We start from the raw sequence: 14,537 nt of genomic DNA on the forward strand, positions 1-14,537 counted from the left end.
ACAGCGGATGTGAAAACATTACATTTTCTGAAGTGAACACAACAAGCTCTAATGTAAATTATTCTTGTGGTGTGACTGTTAGGTTGTTGCCAATGGTGATCTTGATAAGATACGTGTAGCCATGACAACTACCTTCTGTTTTGAATGTATTCAGTTTTTATTTGAATCACGATTTATGACAAAGAAATATTTACTGAAAAAAATGGTCAGTTTTTATCACAAAACAAAAGAGTTATTTTGTTTTAAGGTTCATAAATAAAACTGATGTATACTATAATGTGATAAACTGAAGAGAGGCTTTATTATGAAATCACCTGGAATTGATCCAGTCACCTTGTTTGATCAAATTGTTACTTGTACCAGTGTTTGAACCCAGTCTTGTGTAAATATGAGAGCCTGATTGATATTTGCTTAACAAATGTGACTTTTGGTTCATTAAACTGTTTACAAATGATCCATATCGGGAAAATTCAGGATAGGAATGGTAATTAAATACAGCGCTATCTTCATGAAAAAAAACACTGTTGTTTTACATAACAGTTTCCGATCCAGGGAGGGCATGTTTTGTATTGTGGATATGATGTTCATACAGAGTCTTTGTGGCAGCCCAATTAATTCATGTTTCATTAATAGTAAAGACTCTGTGTTGCAAATCGTAGAAATCAAAATGCATATGATTTTATAGATTGACACCCTGACTTGACTGACTCCACATTTTCCATGTATACACACGCACACAATTACAGCAGTTCACTTTTATTTGACACAACATCTTCTGATTTCTCCTTTCAAAGTAATCCCCGCGGTATGCATTGACGGAAAATGAGATTGACTGAGAACAAGATCAGAATGTGACATTCCCTTGATAAATGCAAGTTTTCATTCACTGAACTCTGCGTGCTGTGAATAGCAAAAGAGAAACGATTCACTTGTCCCCAGATGACCTACTTGATTGCCCTTTACCGCCAACAATTGCCTGAAAATGACAAGTGGATAACAATCTACAGTTGTCATGGTGATGGGAAAGCATCTGTAGTGAAAAATGTTTTTCTTTTGAAATCAGTCATTTTAATCCCTTTCTATTATTATGCCTGTTCCATGTATCAAATTACAGTCAGTAAAGAGAGATTTTAATCCCTTTCTGGTTTTTCTGCTTCAGATAACAGTCAGCAAGGAGAGACTGAAACAGATTGAAAACAGCCTTCTCCAAGCAATAGTTCTGTACAAGAGAAGACTTGAATGGCTTACAACAGAAAGCCGTCGACTCTTTGGTGTGATTGAAGAACACTGTGTTACCATAGTGATTGACATCAAAACAAATAACCCAGCCATGTTTGACCACTGCAGGAACACACTCATCAGGGTGGTAGAGGAACAGGTCTCTCAAATAGCCAAGTTTAATCTTATCAAGTACGTCTGAACATAATTTCAATGGATTGTGCTCATTATTGTCCATTAGATATGAATCAGTGGAATATTTTGTTTGTTAGGAATTGAGTCTGATGATTTGAATATTATGAAGCAATTACGAGAATCACATGGCATAATTATATCCAGATGGTGTCAGTAACATGAAATTAAGATTAACAAATAATTTTTTTACAAATAATTGATTGATAAGAATAAAGCAATTTTGCTTCTCATTATACAATTCATGACTTTTCCCATGTTTTTCTTGCAGAGCTGGTAAAGACATGGTAACATTCCAAGACTCCGCAGTTCCAGTCTGCAGAGACAGCATTGAGAAAGCCTTTGAATGGATCAAGAATCTAGACCATGCTGGTGAAACCATAGAAACCAGTGCTGCAGAAGCTGTACTCAAAGCTGGCACTGATAAAAATGTTAGTTCAAATTGTATAGTTCGCAATTCATATTATCTTCATCACAGTGGCAAAGTCTATGAAAGAATACATAAATTTTAGCCTGGCATTTACATTTAAGGCAAGGCTGAGGAATTCATTTTTACAAATCAACATGGTCCTCAGGGGTCTCGTTTAAAACAAACAGCAGGAAGATCCCCTAAGAAAATATCTTTGTAAAGGTGAATAGGCAAGCTGTTCTTCAGTTGCACCATACCAAATATAGATGAAAATTATGAAGTGTCTCTGTCAGGAGTTTTACTGGCTATGAAAATTGTTAACTTCTTTCTTTTTGCTGCTGTCCACTACAGATTGAAGCAGTGTACTTGTTCTCAGAAGGAAGTTCATCCCAAAGCTCTAGGGAGTTACTCAAACAGAAAGTGAAGAACGGTCCGATGCCGGTCAACACAGTGGCTTTCAACAGCACCGATTCCATCACAGTTCAGTTCTTGAAAGATGTTGCAAAGATTACCGGTGGCAGGTGAGTGTTAATTCCCACTGATGGCCTGCCACAGCTTGGTCTTTAAAAAAAAACGTACGGCATTCATACATCTCCACAGCTGGATGGTAAATAATGTGACAAGATTTGTTTAGGAACAGCTAGGAGTCCATAAGGATGTTCCTCACTCCTTTTGTAAATGTTACTGTGTTGTGTGAACAAACTTGTCATCACACTTCAGTAGACCTAATAATGTATTTGTGCCTGCTCACGGGAAACTGAGGAACAATAACATCCATAAATGAAGCTATCATCAACAGAAAATGTCAATAAATGGAATAAAGGCAACTAAGCCCAATAGTGCTGTAGTACAAGGTATATTTAGTTTACTCAGAATTATTTGTAGTTAACGGTACAGAAATATCATGTAAAATTTTAAAATTCTATTTAAGGTTTACCCTGTAGTAATTCTACTACCAATAGAAGGGTATTATTAATCTTGTTGTTCTGCATTTAAGCTCATTCTGAAGTATTTCTTGCAGTAGTAATATTTCATTCACAATGTAAACCACATCACTTTGCCGCAATGGCTCAGGTTAATCAATGACAAGGTTATTCATCCAGTTATTAACTTGTGCAGGCAACTGATGTCCCAGTTTTGAAGCAATGCTGATTGAGCACTATCATGTCTCAAACCCCTGAGAAACATCACTCACTGGATCTTTTCCGTGTTCTTTCGTGGCAGATTCCATGCCTTTGCGTTCACAAAACTGGATGCAGACGTTGATGGAACCAGTGCCTATAACTCAGATCAGAGGGTACTTCCCGGAGGAGTGCCTCCCGGCGCCGGAATGAGACAGGATGTTGTACTTCTGTGGGAGGAACTAGAAGAAGCCAGGACAACACTGTCAGAAATACAAGTACTGAGTGAAGATGCTGTGGAGGGCAAAGGTGAACAAAGCAACCTAGGTGAACAAACTTTCTGTAATTTAGAAATCTACGTTATGCCTAATTTAATTCTGATAGGAAACATTTCACACTTATGTTGCCATCTATCCAATTCTTGTATCTTATGAAGGTTGTGTACATGTCTTTAAACTTCTTTCCAAGAACATTTATTTAACTGTTTATATAGAAGAAAAAATTTCTGTATAATAATTTTGTACTGTTTCAAGAAGGAAGATAAGTTTCATATTTCAATGTTCACTGGTTTGGTACAAAATCAGCAAAGTACATGTATATTGCTCATTGGTTTACTTGAAATGAGAGCCCAACAATGGAGTATGAAGCATCTTCCTTCAGCATTCACTAACTTTCAATCTGATACAAAAGTTCACGATTTTTGTGTCACATTTTACACTTAAACAGAATACATACGTGAAAGGGTGATTCATCTTCACAAAATGACTCTACTATATACAACAATACCGGGATGAAAAGTCCATGGTATAAATTCTGAACTAATTTATTTCCCCCCCCCCCCCCCCCCCCCCCAGTCAATGGCTCCATTGAGAGGGGTCCCGTCAGAGGTGACCAGTACTTGACTTCCAGAGCATGGCTGGAGAAACATGGACTCTCGGCTAAAAAACTGGACTTCTATGATGTCCTGGCTAATGTGGCATTCAAACACTGTGATGGTGTTGTTGATGTCAAAGGCCCACCGGATGATGGCTACACCGATGCTGTAAGTATTTCTATGCAGTTTTATGGATTTCGTAGGGGACTGTATAGTTAAAAGAAGTTCATCTTCAACTTGTAACTATACTGTTTGAACAGTAAAACAGAATCACAGAACCCAGGCAAAAATCAGTCTTGGGTTTAGTTGGAGACAGACTTACAAAACAAAAATCAAAATGCACAGCGCATGTGGAATATCAGCGAAATTGACAAAAAAGAAAACTCTGTCTCATACATCCAAATATTGATAAAACTGTGTACTCCTCATATTGTTAACAGATTATCAATACACTACATTATGTCCATTGCCAATCTCTTGCTATTTTTTCCCTCGCAATACAGGCAAGCCGTAACAAACTGATAAACGCTCAGTACTGTGATCAATTCTGCCATGTGTTGTGGAGAGACGGCACCGTCAAACACGTCCATGTCACCTCTGATGTACATAGACAGTATGAAAGGAGGATGGCTGTGGCGTTAGATGCCATTCAACAGAGGTGAGATCAAAATTTCAGTGAAATTCCCAATTTTAACACTGACTTTCAGACTCTCCAAGACAGATGATGATTGAATTGCTTTTATTTCATCAGAATACTCAGCAGAAAGTTTGACTAACTGACCCGTCTCACCCTATTAGTATCTGCGAGTTTTTAAATTATCGATCTGTTTGAGTTGTTGCACCATATTCTCTGAAAAATTCCATCAAGATAGTATTATTTGCAAAGAAATTACCAATAAGAATCCATCAGTCATAATCCTGTTAAGCTGATTAGTGTTCAGAAACTATCACACAAAGGAAGTGATAAAATTTATAGATCAATATCATTGGTAGGTAGTATATATATATTTTGATTTTCAATTCTTCAATGTTAATTCTCTCTTTCTGCAGGATTGACTGGCTTCAACAAGGAAGTCGGGAGTTGTTTGGGACAATCATTGAGGATCAGGTGTACATCCTGATTGATTCCTCCAGTTCCATGCAGCCACATCTGGACCTGGTCAAGGAAAAACTCATCCGTCTTATGGAGGTCAGGGAACATTTCTAGTGTCTCCCAAATTTGATGACATTTAATTTTCAACCGAGATGTCATAATTACGCTTTGAACCGAGAAACAGCCGAGTGTACCTGTCACGACCAGCTGTGGGACAATTGTATCATTTAATTGATTTGCCCATCTGACCAGTACATAGTACATGGGGATTAAAGGATGAATACTACATTAGCATATTTCACATTCTAATCCCTACTCCAGTTTTTGTATGCAAGGCATAATACAGACATACTTACACACAGTATGATATATGACAGTGTTTCACTGTCATATCAATACAAAAATTAAATTAAATTCAAAAAATTCAAACTTACAATATTTTATAGATATTTGTGCACAAAACGTTATGAAAATCAGTTTATCCATTGATTTTCCTGAAATTGAAAGCACAGAATTCCAAAGCAGCCAAGCTTTAACACTTGATCATTCTTGATATAAAGTTTTATCTCAAATCAACCTGCTCCTTCAGTTTTGTTTTGCCAGCAAATCTCTCCCAGACTCAAACTCATAAATTTACATCTCCCAACACCACTTTCAGGAACAACTTCGTCATAAGATGAAGTTCAATCTCATCAAATTTGGCACCAGAGCCATGATGTGGAGAGACAGAATGGTAGACGTCAATGAGTCCAACCTTCAGAGTGCCTGGAATTGGGTCAGAGGTTTGACTGTCAACGGTTCCACCAACACACTGGCTGCCTTGAAGTTAGCTCTCAGTGATCCAAACACCCAGGCCATCTATCTACTGACCGATGGCAGACCAGACCAGGTAGAGCTGTCTATAGATCTCTTCAGAGATATTTGCAACCCATGCAGGGCCTGCAGTAGCATAATTACTTTGTGTTTTAGTATTTGCAAGCACACAATTGAAAGAATATTTGATATGATAATAAAGCTGTATTGCAAAGCGAGGGTGTTATCTGTCGTTTTGTCACTGCAGCACAGTGACTGTGCATCATTTCTGGTGTGTTTACACCTTGTGACCTGATAGCAATTTCATTGGCTAAGATACTTTGCAATCCATATCAATAATACTGCTCTTAACATGTCATGAGGTACTCATATGCAAATAGACGTGTAATATTGATTTAATGCGATGTGCATGCATTTCTTACAAGGTGTCTTTTTTTCTTCCAACTACAGCCGCAAAAGACAGTCTTGGCTCAAGTTCAGCTCCAACAGAAAGTTCCAATTCACACCATCTCATTCAACTGTGCTGATGCTGAAGCCAATCAGTTCTTGGCACAACTGGCAGCTGACACTGGAGGGCGCTATCACTACTTCTCTGAAGAAGGGAGCAGAGATCCTGGTGGCCCAATGCCATTTGAGGTAAATTTGCAAACTTGTATAGCCTTCCGTGAAAATTTACAACATTATCATGTGATCATCATGTGACCAATTTGAGTTTATGTCATGTATAAAGTATATAGAATTACATGTAAGTAATTGACTAATACATCTTATTTTGGCTCTGTTTTCCAGAGTGAAGATATTAGACTTCTGAAAGATGAGCTAGAAAGGGGCAGAGAAGATTTGGCCAAGATTGCTAGACTCCGTGCTGAGTGTGCTGCATTGGACTGGACAAATTCTAGAGGTTCAGACCCAGGCTGTGGAAGGGAGCATGGCTTACCGTAAGTTTATTTTAATAAATATCTTTTCATCTTTTGTTGTGAAATATTCGTTGTTCACCATCAAGGGTAAACCTAAATCTGAATTTCCTTCTTTTAAATTTAAAAGATGTCCTTTATTCTCTTTTTATGCAGTCCACGCCCACACTCTGCTACCGGTGTCAGAATGGAAAAGCCCAAGCCACCGATGACACCGAGAACTACCAGACCCATGTCTGCCTTTGGTCACCGTGAAACAACCACACACGTCAACTGTCTCCATCACCGTGGTGGTGGTCATGCAAGGCCAATGACACCATCTAGGAATAAACAGAAGTTAGTGGCAGGTGAGTTAGCTAACGTGTGAAAATAAAGAATGGTTTTTGTTGTCCTCACTAAATATTACATGTACACGTGTTTTGTACTATATCTCAGGCTTTCATAATGAGGGTGCTGTGAGGATGTTTCACAATTCCTTCGTTTTCAGAAAACCATTTTAGATACTCATTTGAATAATTATATAGATAGGGAAAAAGAGTCAGGTTTAATGTTCAACATCTGCCGTCAATTATGGGCACACTGCATGCCAAAGATATAGTATGTATCTTTCCATGCTGCAAAACAAAGCAGTGCACATGCATCTTGGCTGAAGGCAGTTTTTTTTCAGTTTTTTGCATCTGCACACATAATGTATATTTTGCATAATGATTGTCTTGATCACGGAATGAGGAAACAGGAGACTATCTCTTTTTTTTTGTTCCCCAACTTTCCTTCAACCTTTTTCCTACCGTTTGATATAATTTCGGCCGCAACAGTAAATATTATTTTTTTTTATGTTCTATGTACTAACACTATTCCTGACCCTGAAGTCTACACCTCACAAAAATACGAGGATATACGTAAGTTTAAGACTCCTAAATCTGGAAACTCCAAAGTGTCTGTAGTCTCATGAATATTCATACATCTCATGAATATTTATGTTCTCATGAATGATTAGCAATATGAATATGCTTGAGTATATGATCAAAATTCTCATAAATTCCCTCTCATGGTGGACTCCTGTGCTTTTTTTTTCTGTTGTGGCAATAAATGCATGCAAACAAACTTTGCTTTCCTCTTTGCTCTTTAATGGTCTTATTCTTTGCTTTGCTGTTTGTTGGTTTTGTTTTTATTTATTTTGAAATGTAAGATCAAGATATTGGTGGTTCTGTGGCGGGTGAGTGTCCTATGTCATTATCGCAGACTCTTCCTCATAGCAAAATTGCCATTTCCATACCTTCATCCCAGTAGTTTGAAACCATAGCAACAACATTTGTAAGATTCTCAATTTGTCATCATACGGCGGCATTTACCGTGGTAGTCACTTCTGTTCCCCAAACACATACATGTATCACTGTAAGTAATGTGTCAAATTCAAATAGTAAATGTTAAATTTTATTTCACCATAAACTTGAATAACTGAACCCATTAAACACCCCATACCCTATATGCCATTGTATTAGAACAGCAAAACCATAGGAAACTATCTTGTTGGTCCAAAAGCTGACATTTGAAATGGTTCAAAGCTGTGACTATCACTGTTAATCAAGGCAAATCATGATTGACACTTGTGTCCATATGATTGACATGTGGGTGTGTTCAACATGAGCATCTGGGTTTTATCTCCATATTAAATTTCACACAGCATCCTAACACATATGTAATAAGTTGTAATTTACCAATATTTTGAAACATGGGAGCTTAGATGTTAAAAAATTGGTTTTCACAAGGTTTAAAAACAAGTCCTTTCCCTTTTATTTTTATTTTTACCAGTGTAGTTTATAGAAGGGAGAGGCAGTATACAAATCTGTTCAATATTGGTGATATTATTAAGTAATTTGGTGATATGTAACAGTGTCAAGGGGGATGCATGGTTTTGGTTGAAACTCAGAATTCTTTATTTCCCCCTAAAAAAAAAGTTATCATTTGACAATAAAATATTGTATAAGAATTAAGATAACACTGAATGTACACTGTATCAAGAAAATAATCCCTGGTATTAGATATTCAAATGAGCATCCAACATTCTCTGTCCGTCATACTTGTGAATCCACCAGTACTCACACTACTCATAAAAGCGATAGTTCTCTTGACAAAGGTAAAAATCGTCAAAAACAATTGACCCTGAATATTATAAATTTTATGTATTGGAACATATTCTTACAACCAACAGACATTACACTTCTTGAAAAAATAATACTTTTTAATGCTTATTCTCTGTATATGCAGCTTTCTTTTATTCTGGTTACTTGTCCCTTCGATTTGACCTTCATAAGATATTGCCAGGACTGAATGTTGCAGAGTTTAGGATGTTTTTGTCACTGAGTTTGTGTTGTTTTCAATGTCATCTCTGGACACTATCCAAAATGAAAGACTCTTAGTAACCAGATAAATATCGATATTAAAGGCACACAGGTACATTGATAAACCTTTGAAAAGTTGCATTTTTCAACCTTTAAAAGAAATAATTATATAATAATACAGAATAGCAAATTATGGCATGAAAATGAACCACATCATATAAAATTTGAAGCCTTGATATGATTTTATAGACACTGGCCTCTGAAATTCATATCCTTGTTCTGCTATGTTATTCTGTTGGCAGGTCATACCAGAACTAGTCTGATGCGTACAATGAGTGGTGGTTCATCATCATCATTTGATCCAGCTAAACAATGGATGCTACCAGAGACTAGAGCACTCTTTGAAAAACAATGGACCAAATTCAAGTCAGCTATGCAAGGTAAGTCTAAACTCATCATCTACATTCCACCTTTCTTCTCGACATCTGCTTTTCATATTTTGTTTAAAATTTATACGTACACTCCTAAATGACTGATTTTCAGAAATGGGGAAGTTCTTGGAAACACTGTGCTTGTACTACCACTTTGCTAGAATCATTTAAAACATTACAACAATCAAATGGTGTGTTGAAACTCTTCTGTCCATAAAAATCTTGACTTCAAAATTTTCAATTACAAGATATTTGATACAATGTTTTCATTGTTAAACCATTCTGTTCATTGGTTGGTCAAATTCATCACAACCATAGTAGAAAATGTAATCTGGTAAAAAATGAGGAAAGCTTACACTTTTTTGGTTTAAAAACACTTAAAAGAATATTTTTGTGTAATTTCCTCAGATTCTGAGAAGATTCGATCAACAAGAAAAGAGAAAAGTGAAAAAGAAGAAGTCCAAGTCCAGACGAGACATAGAGTAAGTATTAATTATTTCTTTCACTGTTATGGTAGAATGCTTTTGAAGAACAGATTCAGACTCTGTCAAGATCTTTCAATTGCTGATGGTACAGTCCATTTGGACTTGACAATCTGGCCATTGTGATAATTGAAAATGTGTACCATAATATTCTCCCGTAGACTTTAAAGAGAGAATGGCAGCCACTTAGAATTTCAAGAATCCATAAATATGACATAATGGCACTGTTTGCTCCAAATTATATCATTATAATTCTCCTATTAATATGCAAAAATAAACGTATCTGCAAATTTAGATGATCTTTTTTGACATTAAGAATGTAAGAATTATGAAAATTAAAAGAAAACTGTCAATGTTACAATAAACACAGAATACAGAATATGACCAGCTCAGAATACAAACTTTATCAGAATTTCAAAATTTCAGATGTTTTGCTTATGCTTTTATATTAACTAACAAACCTGCAACTGTGAACAGCCTTATTGATTTCTCAAGTCCAAAATTTGCTTGATTATTAAAGTAAGAGAGGTAAATGTTTAAAAGTTGATTCAATGTGTCTGAGTCAGAAATTGATGCAATGTATTAGTGATTTTCATGTAATTGGTAAAGTGTATGGTATTTCTGTTTTTTCACAGTCCCATGGAGATGTCCTCCAAGAGATGGCTTAAATTCTATGGCTTGAAGGCTAGAAAGCTAACAATAATGGATGCCTTGGCTCCCACTGTGATCACACAGCGTGCCAAATATGTACCCATCATTGACAAATATGTCTTGTCCAAAGTTTTCGATGAGGTATGTCAGCTTTTTATCGTGTTTTTTTTAAGTATTCTTCAAAACAAAAACAGAAGTAAAGAGTTTTTTCAAAAATCAATGATTGAGCTTGTAACTTTCACTTAGAATTTGAATCCAAATATATGGCTCATTTTGAAGTATTTTAAAACACTTTTCTAAGAATTTTCATATTGTTTAAATGAATTTTACAATCTTGATGTCATTGGATGTGTCTTCTTCAAGAATCTAATTTGAAAACAAAGGAGCCTTATCCCCCATTTCAGACTTTTAAATATGATCTGTGAATAAGACACAGAACTTGATGTGACAACTCCCTATACCAAAGGGGACATGAATGTCTATGTGGCCACAGTGAACTGGATCCAAGCTAGTTTCTCTGCTTAACAAACAATTAAAAAATGAATCCCATCTTCTTCAGCAACAATGACCACACCCCTAGCAATGAGCAAGCGGTAGTGAATTTGGTCTGATTTTGTTTCTGTAGATTCTTCCATTGGCACACACCACTGGTAGCAATAGGAAAGAGGTGAAACTCATCAACCCTCATGGAGTCAATCTTCTAGCCTATGAGGAGAGACTGAGACGAGTCATTGAAGAATACAAAGCAAGATTGGATGCTGTAGTGTGGAATGCTCTCTCACAGGAGGAGAAAGACAAGTAAGTTGGCTTTTGAATATTCTCCTATTTTTCTTCTAATATCTTGACATATTTCCACCACTTCTTGGTTGTGTTGACTCTTTGTAACCAAGGATACAGGATTGACAGCTAAAGTTGAAAGGTAACATAACTGATGGCAACTTTTTTCTCTGGATTGCTACTAAGTATAGCTGCATGCATGTCACATTGGACACTGCTGCTTTGAGGTGCAGATAGGTTATGTCCGTTTTTCATGCATGGTTGTTGTCGCAGCTCGTAGTCTGAACCATAATGATGTCTTTTAGTATTCATTGTTACGCAAGCCATCACCTACTCGGTCATACTTTTGTCATTCTAGTATGCTTAATTTCCAAAAGGGTATTTTAAAAATGTAGACAAATATTTATTTTTGCATATTGATCAGAAAACAATGACTTCATTTGTGAATAGTCCTATTGCTAGTCAGCTAGCTAATGGCAAAGTCACCTAACTTTGGAGTGTAAAAATTCATTTGGCTTATCTACACAATTTTCAGCTTCGGTGCAGAACACGTTGGACCCATCTCATTCCTGGCCAACAAGCTGGAGATGATGCAGGCATTAGACCGGCTGGGCTGGCCAATATCGGAAAATGACATCGTGTTACTGGAGGAGGAGATCGAACTAGCCGCCAAGTACATACAGCAGAGCAAAGACTTGAGAAAAGCCGCAGAGAGGAAATCAAGTATTAAAAGCATCGACAGTTACAGCCGACCAAAAAGTGGCCGCAAATCCAAGAAATCCAAGAAAAAGACAGAAGTAATCGTTACCCAGAAATACACTGATGCTGACAGTGTGGAAGGTGATATCATTGACGATGGCGATGAAGGAGAGGATGTCTTTGAAGACAAGTCATCCTCTGTCAGTGTGAATAGAGACTATGAGGTAGAATATTAAACTCTGCCCCCTCCCCTTTCAAAAAGCACACCTACCATCAGCACAGCATGGAATATTCCATTTTACATCCTCCAACACGGATCATACCATCATAGAATGAACGATGGTTGTAGCAAAAAGTAGTGATTGCTTCAGGCTTTGGTATTAAGGTCATTCACCTAGTTACAACAATTTTTTCACGCTCATTAGTAATTTACATTTCAGACAGACTTTTTTTGCCATTCAGTTCATGATAAATTTTTAATTTGTTTATTCAGGATATGATATAATACCAGGTTCAAAGGCATAGTGCATAGGTAGTATGCCATGGTCCTTTTTCAAATCAAAATTTCTGATATTTTTGACAGTGTGTTGGAAATCAAATTTTCCATTTTTTTTTCAATGTTGGATTCAAGGTTAACAGCTAGGTAGTGCAATGCCTGTGAAGAGATTCACTTCAACATCAAAAATAAACAAATACATCAGCACACGTTCTATATGTAGTCACAGGACACACTTTTTTATAGTTCAGTATTTTCACAATGTGATGGCATCAAAACATTCTGTAATGCGAAAGAAGGCGTAGAGAAATAATTTTGTCATCAGAGGACAAATATTCCATTGCAAGTTTCCAAGGTGGCGTTTTGGGACTGGTTGCAATATATATTGTATATTGTAAAATGCAGCTGAAATAGTGTAGCTGCTGTAGACTTTAAACCTGAAACAATGAAATTAAAAAAAATATAAAAATGTTTCGTCCAGAAGTACCTCTTTGGTGAAGTGATTGTAGAACAAGGGTTGTACGTCAATACCATGGAGTCAAAGTTCACAAGTTTTTTGGTCAAAGGTCATAAAGATGGTCAAAGGTCATAAAGTTTGGACAGCTAAGGTCATAGATCAAAGGTTTAGACAATGTGTTGTGTTTTATTCTTGATGAACTCCACAGTCAAATTCAACGAAACATGTCCTTACCTGGTAAAAAGTTCAATAGGTTCTGGGTTTCGTGAAAATATAATTACTAAAATCAAACAAACTTTTTGGATTGAGCCTATTTGATGAGCAAGTACTCAAAACCTCCAAAATGGAAAGTAGACAATCAGAAAGACATTAGCTTTGTGTTGATATTTTCAATACTTCCATGAAAACTAAATTTTTGCTAGTTGAAGAACTCTTTACATCTACTATGTGCAATGTCCAATTTCATAGCCTAGCCAGCAGGGTACATCAGAAACATTTGCACACCTTCTAGAGTACATTTCCCATAAAGCTTGAAATAATTCTGTAGAGAGACATTTTTGTGGGAGAGTAAGACCACAGCACAAAATATGAAAATCAGTGCACGATTGATTTAAAAAGGAAGTAGAAGAAGTTGTAGAATGGTGCTACGGTCCCTTTCTTTCTGATAAAAGTAATTATTCTATTGACAGCCTTCTGGTCAAACTATTTCGGTGAAGGGGAAAAATATTAAAAGTGTGTGTGTGTGTTTGCTCTGCATGCTTAGACACTGTATTAAATAGCTTGCTTTAGAGTAACAAGTAATCAGCTTTCTTAAGAATCCATTTTCATTCATATTTAATAATGAAGCTTGAGTGTCTTTTGCAACATTTTACTGCTTATTTTTCCGTCCCCTGCTAATTGCTTCCAATCAGCTGCAAATTGGACTTTCATTGCCTCTTAATCTTTTGTTCAATGGTAATCCAGATAATGTAATATTGACTACCTATTGTCACCTTGTCTGATCTAACAAATCAGATACAGTGCACAGACTTTCTGTCATAAGATGTTGCTAAAACCAATCAGAATTGTGAGAATATGAGATAATTGTGTCACATGACCTGTTGCAGCCAATCATGATTTTAATGCAATAACTTTGAAGAGACACTGTATCAGAATGGAAAAGACCTTTTGTAATCCAAATTGTAAATCTGCCAATGTACTAACTTTCAGCTTCTAATTTTCTCTCTTCCTTGCTGTGTGTGAAGCGTAAACCTAAGTCAAAGAAGGTATGAATGCAGTTTTTCAAACCGATATTTCTGAAATTTTGTGTAAATTCTGTATAATTTTTACTTCGGATGATGTTTGCATTTTATTAGATGTATATTTTGCCCATTAGAGTTTTTATTTGTGTATATATTTGTACATTACTATTGTTCTGTACATATTGTCACCCAGAGTGTCAAATTTGTTCTGTAATGAACTTGAACAGAAATGTAACAAACAGAGATATGTAGAGATAAGTATATTGAAAGGTAATATCTCATATTTGTTTCATTTGAAAGAGTTTATCATCAATTTTAGAGAATGGA

General features: G+C 36.2%; 1 protein-coding gene across 1 annotated transcript in view; it reads left to right on the forward strand.

Annotated features, from left to right (window-relative positions):
* LOC139132290 (von Willebrand factor A domain-containing protein 3B-like) overlaps positions 1–14,537 on the forward strand; it is a 36,258-nt gene that overhangs the window by 6,916 nt on the left and 14,805 nt on the right. The window contains exons 4-22 of the mRNA XM_070698678.1: positions 1,160–1,410; positions 1,682–1,841; positions 2,171–2,340; positions 3,044–3,267; positions 3,795–3,982; positions 4,318–4,472; positions 4,865–5,003; positions 5,566–5,796; positions 6,171–6,356; positions 6,510–6,658; positions 6,791–6,981; positions 7,504–7,533; positions 7,824–7,850; positions 9,279–9,416; positions 9,816–9,889; positions 10,499–10,681; positions 11,166–11,338; positions 11,853–12,240; positions 14,214–14,234. Coding sequence (XP_070554779.1) covers positions 1,160–1,410; positions 1,682–1,841; positions 2,171–2,340; positions 3,044–3,267; positions 3,795–3,982; positions 4,318–4,472; positions 4,865–5,003; positions 5,566–5,796; positions 6,171–6,356; positions 6,510–6,658; positions 6,791–6,981; positions 7,504–7,533; positions 7,824–7,850; positions 9,279–9,416; positions 9,816–9,889; positions 10,499–10,681; positions 11,166–11,338; positions 11,853–12,240; positions 14,214–14,234 — 3,078 coding nt within the window. The remainder of the gene's footprint in view (positions 1–1,159; positions 1,411–1,681; positions 1,842–2,170; positions 2,341–3,043; positions 3,268–3,794; positions 3,983–4,317; positions 4,473–4,864; positions 5,004–5,565; positions 5,797–6,170; positions 6,357–6,509; positions 6,659–6,790; positions 6,982–7,503; positions 7,534–7,823; positions 7,851–9,278; positions 9,417–9,815; positions 9,890–10,498; positions 10,682–11,165; positions 11,339–11,852; positions 12,241–14,213; positions 14,235–14,537) is intronic.

This window comes from Ptychodera flava, chromosome 4 (genome assembly GCF_041260155.1).
Source record: "Ptychodera flava strain L36383 chromosome 4, AS_Pfla_20210202, whole genome shotgun sequence".
Classification (NCBI taxonomy): domain Eukaryota; kingdom Metazoa; phylum Hemichordata; class Enteropneusta; family Ptychoderidae; genus Ptychodera; species Ptychodera flava.